Source organism: Phymastichus coffea, unplaced genomic scaffold (genome assembly GCF_024137745.1).
Source record: "Phymastichus coffea isolate CEN01 unplaced genomic scaffold, Cenicafe_Pcof_1.1 PCOF00020, whole genome shotgun sequence".
Lineage (NCBI taxonomy): Eukaryota > Metazoa > Arthropoda > Insecta > Hymenoptera > Eulophidae > Phymastichus > Phymastichus coffea.
This window is the reverse complement of record NW_026706831.1, coordinates 2,514,715-2,521,290: the sequence shown is the minus strand read 5'-3', so window position 1 is coordinate 2,521,290 and position 6,576 is coordinate 2,514,715. Positions and strand designations below refer to the sequence as shown.

The 6,576-nt window shown below is 48.5% G+C and overlaps 1 protein-coding gene across 1 annotated transcript; it reads left to right on the top strand.

Moving 5' to 3' along the window:
* Positions 1-4,961: 4,961 nt before the first annotated feature.
* Positions 4,962-6,170, top strand: LOC131675399 (uncharacterized). Its single transcript, XM_058954369.1, has one exon. It carries the CDS (start codon positions 4,962-4,964, stop codon positions 6,168-6,170), a length of 1,209 nt encoding a protein of 402 aa, XP_058810352.1.
* The last annotated feature ends 406 nt before the right edge of the window (positions 6,171-6,576 follow it).

The window sequence follows — 6,576 nt, the reverse complement described above, 5'->3', positions numbered from 1 at the left end:
ACGTTCTTATGTCATCCAGAATCATACATTAAAACAAAAACGATATCGAAAGATTGATCAGACTCTCTGTTATTGAGCTATTTGACCTTACGCGTTTCTCCTGTTTCTTCTAATAGTGCAATGTGCTTAATGAAACTTATTTAGCCTTCCAAATAGGCTTTCTTTTTTATCTATTACCACATGTTTAGCAAAGTGCCAAAGAAATTGATGCGTCTATTGAGCTGAGCTCAATAGTGTCGTTATTAATTCTTATAGACTTGTACAGTATAATTTGTAATTGGAAAGCGTGAAACATAAGATTCGGCTACTTTTGCTTAAGAGATTTATTCCTCTCTTAAGTTGAGCACGGAATCATCAAGGATAGGATAAGGTGACGAGTAAGGACTGCTGCTGTTAAAGAATTACTCGTCATAGGAGTTAGCTAGATTTTTATTCGAACAGAGCTCGTGCCACTACTCGGTGAAGCCTCGTACTCAGACTTTCTTGAGACAGATACGACGAACGTATTTATAAATGCGAATCGGGGCTATTTTTCGTTAGATTATTAACGCTACCTCGCTAGTACGCACAACATTGATAAGCTCATATTAATCGCTTAGGTGAAATAGGATTTTTAGCCTAGAGAAAATCCTCTTTCGTACAAGATTTGTTTTAGTCGAATTGTCAACGTGAATTGTCATAGAAGTTATGAATTATTTATATCTAAGTGTAGGTCTAAAATAGTTCTGTTTCATTGGTACATTTTACTATGTTTATTTATTGTATGAAATTCAATCTATCGTTTAGTTCGTCAATCAGAAATGAATTTTTTTGCTATAGCTATTTTTATAAGTTGCGCTTAATTATTAGTTATTATGCTTTGTCGTTAAAATATCATCTTTTAATAGAATTCAAGTGTTCAAATTATATTTGAGTTGGGAGTAAGATGATTAGTCTCTTTAATGGCTTTCGACAATATTTTCATTCATTTAAAGTCGTTGTTTTGAAAGCTGTATCGCCAGTTTAAAGGTCTTGCTAGCTAGGACGTCACGCTCCTTATTTAGATGAGTTGATCACCTGTTTATGTTATGTAATGTCAAAGATGCTCTTGAGCATTGATACTTCTTTAACATTAAACAATGAGCATGCTGTCTGAATACAAAGGCGTTAAACGAGCAAATTATACTGGACCGTTACATAATATTTGATTTGAAATAAGAACATTTTTGTTGCTCTTTTTTGTCTCAATGTAAGTAAAAAAATTAATCTAATCTATTAAAACTAATCAATACTAATGATTAGAAAAAATAAATAAAAAGTAAATGTTCTTGTAACCTTTTTTTGTTATTTTTTACCATAGTAATATATTGTTGATATATTATTGAAGTATGGTACATAGAAATTAGAGTAAAAAATATTACGTGGGAATAGAATATGCAAATTGTTTTATTGTCAAGAAAATTTAAATATGTACATCAAAACTCGTGAGCCGAAATATTCATAATTATTGGACACTACATTACATGAACAATTTTGTAAATTTAATTTTAATAAACTTTAATTTGAAACGAAGAAAAAATAATATTCTGATGAAGCTTTTTGCAGACGCATTAAACCATTTTTTCGTCGAAATGATGGCCTTTGCTTTTTATAACAGCTTTACAAAGTCTGAACATTCTCTCAGTTCTCCAAGGTCGTTGATGAAATCTGCTGCCATTCTGCTTGTATTATTTTCCATAGATCGTTTGCAGAAGTTGAAAGTTTTTTTTTTCACGGCTTTATCTAGTTCTTCCCACAAAAACTCAATTGGACTCAAAATCCCATCAATTTTTATAATATCTCCTACGTTTGATCCGCTAAAAAAGCCCCAAACCATAATAGATCCTTCACCGTGCTTTACCGTTGGCACAATACAACTTTTTGAATATTTTTTTCGTAATGTCTTTTTCGTATGAACAAGTAACTGAACAGGCTCCTTTTTATTATTAATATTTTATACAATCTTACAAGAACGTAGAAGATCTAAAAAAGTATCAATTTAAATTTATAATACAATATACGATTAGATTCTATACATTAAACAGAAATTTGTTTCCATTTCATTCGTAGGTAATATTGAATTATAAGCTTCGCAAAGCCAAATTTATGAATGGATCAAGATTTTAAGATGTAGATTGATTATTTCAATTAACTAAATGTTAATTATTCAAAGTGTATACTAAAAAAATATTAAGGTTACAAATTTTAATCTCCCTTCTTGGTGGTCTCTATGAGCAGGAACTACAAAAAACGAAGCATCCCATATATCTAGTTAAAAAAATGATTAAAAGGCGTGATAATCGAGTTTTTGTGAAATGGCTAGGATTCAATAATTTGCATAATAGTTGGTTAGATAAAAGTGAACTTTAAAAAAAAGAGAGTTAGTCTAAAATTATGTATGTAGATTTAAGGATAAATAAATAAACTTTTGATATAAAAATATAGTTAGAATATTTATTTATTAATAATAATACGTCTACGTACTACTAAATTTTATACAGTTTCCTCCTTGATAATTTATAAGTAAATTAAGTTTATTGGCGTTTTCTGTCAAATCAACCATCAATTTTTGATTTTGTATAATTACTTTCGACAGCTTAGATGATAGAAATAGTTGAAATTCGGCCCAGCGACTCACAAACATGGCGTCTGGGCGAGTGGCGCGCGACGACGACCACCGACTCGGCACAATAAGCGCCACGGCTGTGAACACTTGAGTCGCGTGAGGAACCGCCGGTATACAGAGCAGGCGTCGCAGCGGGCGACGTTCGACGATGATAGCATCAACTCGGCACGGCGGGCGCCGGGCGAGCGATCGCCCACACGAGGTCTTCGTGCACGCGAGGTCCTGCCTGGGCGCGTGCACACACTGAGGGCAACTGGGGGGTGGACCATCGGATGCGAGAACGACGCAACGGCCGACACCTCTGCCGCGCCTGCCGATGCAGCCGATGAATCCCCCTCCCCCTTTTTTCTCTCTCTTTCGACGACAGCGCGCCTGGGCGGAACCAGCGGCGCGGGGAATAGCCCACCATATTCACGCTCAGAACGACGCATTGGCGAGGCGCTGCGGCGCGGCAGCCGACGAAACTACAGGCCCTCGAGCACACGACGGTAGGCGGACCACCGAGCGCGCGACGAGCCATCGGGCTGGCCGATCCAGGCATCGCGGCGACTGCGCTTGGCGGACCCAACTGCGGGCCGGGTGAGCCGGTACGGCGCGCGGCCCCGAGTGGTGAAAGGTCAGCCTCGGGTGACAGTTTGGCCGTCCGCGCGAGCCCGCTCGACTCATCTTGATTCTCACACAACTCCCTCTCTCACAGATGGAACTCATCCCAGTCCAGCGGGAGCTTGGAAAGGCCATCCGTCGGATCGCCGAAAAGGTAGCTGACACGCCGACAGCCTCTTGGACTCTCGGCGCCATCGAGACTCGGTTAGATCTACTCGAGGGATACTGGAACAATCTGAACGGCAACCATGGCCGACTGTTGACCTCATCGGAGGCCGCCGTCTTGGAATACTTGGTAGGCAATGACTACGCGGTCGCCGAGGAGCTTTTCATGGAGAGCAAGAGCACTCTCCTGGACCACCACGTCCGTTGCATCGCGTCTGAAGACCGCTCATCGTTGACTGCTACTTCCTCGGAGGCCGCCGCGGATCCGACAGTCCCGGCCGTGAAGCTGCCGCGCCTCTCCATACCCACCTTCTCAGGAAAGCCTGAGGACTGGGAGTCGTTCAGGGATCTGTTCCTCGACCTCGTGCACAACAACAGCACGCTGGGGATCGCCATGAAGATGAACTACCTCAAAACTCACGTCGAAGGAGTGGCCAAGGATGCACTGGCGCCCTTTCGCTCGATCAACGGCGACTATGCGCAGGCCAGGGAGGCATTGTGTCGACGCTACGACCAGCCGCGCCTGCAGGTGAAGGACTACCTCGCTGTCTTGGTGAAGCTGACACCATCGCCGAGGAATCGCCAGAGAGCCTTCAGACTTTGCTGGACGAGCTAAACAAGCGCCGCACGCAACTCGAGCGGCTCGGTCGGCTAGTCGGAGCCTGGGGTGACTGGTTCGTCTACATGGGGTGCCGCGCCCTGGACTCAGTAACCATGCGAGCCTGGGAGGAACACATAGAGCAGCGGGCACGTGGCGCGAAGCTATCAAAAGTTGAAGCGACCTTTGAAGAGTTCGCCGAGTTTCTTCAGCGGCGCTACTGCACACTGAGGGCTCTGGGTCAAACCCTCAGCACTTCCTCTCACCCCCCCGGCCGAGAAACGGAAGTTTTCGAGACCCGCAGACACCTTGACCATACGCGCCCACGCTACTGGAGCGTCTCGTGAAGGGAGGATGCCCAGCCTGCAAGGAGGCTCACTACATCGGCCATTGTTTCACCTTCCGAGGCCTCGACCCTGAGGAGCGACGGAAACTTGTGGCCGCTCGGGGTTTTTGTTATAATTGCCTCAGCGGGAGCCACACCGCCAGGAACTGCCCCTCCAGCGGCACCTGCCGAAGCTGCTCCGGAGCGCATCATACCCTCATCCACGAGGGCGCTGGAAGATCCAGACGAGGAGAAGAAGAGCCTTGCCCATCGACCTCGGGGGAGACACCGACTACGCAGCTCCAGACGGCTGCCACCGGCGCACCATCCCCAAGAGACGACGGTTCCGCATAACTGGCCGTCCTCCCCACCGCCCTCGTCCCTATAAGCAGCGGCGGGGAAAAAAGAGAGCTTGTCCGAGCGCTCTTAGATCCATGCTCAGAGGCCACTCTCATTAGCCTCGACCTCGTCCGCCGCACGAACACCAGCATTACCGGGGTTACCGGTCCAGCTATGGAATTAGCCAGACATCAGGCGACTGCCTACATCGTCGAGCCTTCCGCGGCCCTCCGATCAGGACGGGGGCCTTCGTTCTGCGCTCGCTCGTTATCATTACTCCTTCGGGAATGCCGGGCCCAAAACTGTCTCTGCTCAAGCATAAGCTCCTGCTCGCAGACCCGACCTTCCACCGACCAGGCCGAATCGACGTCGTGATAGGAGCAGACATCTACCACCGCATCATCAGAACCGGCACGAGGAGATTCGGACAGCTTGTCGCCCAGAACACGTCGTTCAGCTGGACCGTGATGGGCTCCGCTCACTCCAAACAAGCAAGTGACGTCCGTCAAAGCATCCAGACCCACGCCGTCTCCGCTCGCGCCACGAGCGATCTGAGTCACGAAGAACTGCTCACACTGATCCAGCGTTTCTGGGCTCTCGAGGAAGTGCCGGTCGCGAGGAGGATCTCCACGGCTGACCAAGAGTGCGAAGCGATCTACGCGCGAGGCAATCGTCGCGAGACAAGCGGACGATACGTCGTTCGGCTGCCGCTGAAGCGCGAACACGCCGCCTTGCTCGCTGACAGTCTACTCCACGCCCGCTCCGCCCTCTTCTCTATGCAGAGGCGAATGCTCGCCGACCAAACGCTGCGCGAGAGTTACCAGGAGTTCATGGAGGAGTACGTTCGACTGGACCACATGAGATTACTCTCGGAGTCGGAAGTTCAGGAGAACAGAAGCACCGTCTACTACGTGCCGCACCACGGCATCTGGCAGCGCAGCGACAGCGGCCCTAAGCTCAGGGTCGTCTTCAACGCCTCTCGAGCCACCTCTTCCGGAATCAGCCTCATAGACACCCTCCATGCCGGCCCAAAACTACAAGAGCACATCTCCACCATACTAACCCGCTGGAGGAGGCACCGATACGTCTTCTGCGCAGACGTGCAGAAGATGTTCCGTCAAGTACTCATAGACGACCGAGACATCTACCTTCAGCGCATCGTCTGGAGCCCCACCGCCTGCCTGCCGCTGCAGCACTACGCCCTACGCACGGTCACCTACGGCACCGCTTGCGCACCCTACTTGGCCTTGCGCACGATGAAACAGCTAAGCGACGACGAGGGCGAAAAGTTCCCGCTCGCACGAGAGGTTTTACAGCAAGACCTGTACATAGACGATTTCCTGAGCGGCGGCCATGATCTAGACACCACCAGGAATATCAGAGACCAACTCATCGGCCTCCTCGCTGCGGGTGGGTTCCACCTGCGCAAATGGGTAGCCAACGACCCTGCTCTCCTCGAGGAGATCCCCCCCGATGATCGACTCCGGCCCAGCTGAGTACAGCTGTCTGCTGAGGGGCCGGTCCGAGAGCTCGGCGTGGCCTGGGACCCGGTGGAGGACAATTTAAAATTCGGCCCCGGCAGCCCCGAGACATCTCCCCGGCTCACCAAAAGGACAGCGATGGCAAAACTTGCCGGGATCTTTGACCCCGTTGGCTGGCTCACACCGCTTACTCTCGTGGCCAAGCTCCTCATCCAGGACATGTGGCGAGCCAAGCTAGATTGGGACGAGGATCTGCCCAAGGTTTGGACCGACAAGTGGCTCACATTCCGAACGAGCATCCACGAAACGACGGGATTTGCCATCAGCCGCTGGATTAGCCATTTCCTCGGCCAGGAGCTCCAGCTCCACGCATTCTCAGATGCAAGTCGCCGAGCCTTAGCCGCCGTGATCTACTCTCGAG

What these genes read in the sequence shown, in the direction of transcription:
- LOC131675399 (XM_058954369.1), top strand. Translation starts at nt 4,962, where the DNA reads ATGCCGGGCCCAAAACTGTCTCTGCTCAAGCATAAGCTCCTGCTCGCA.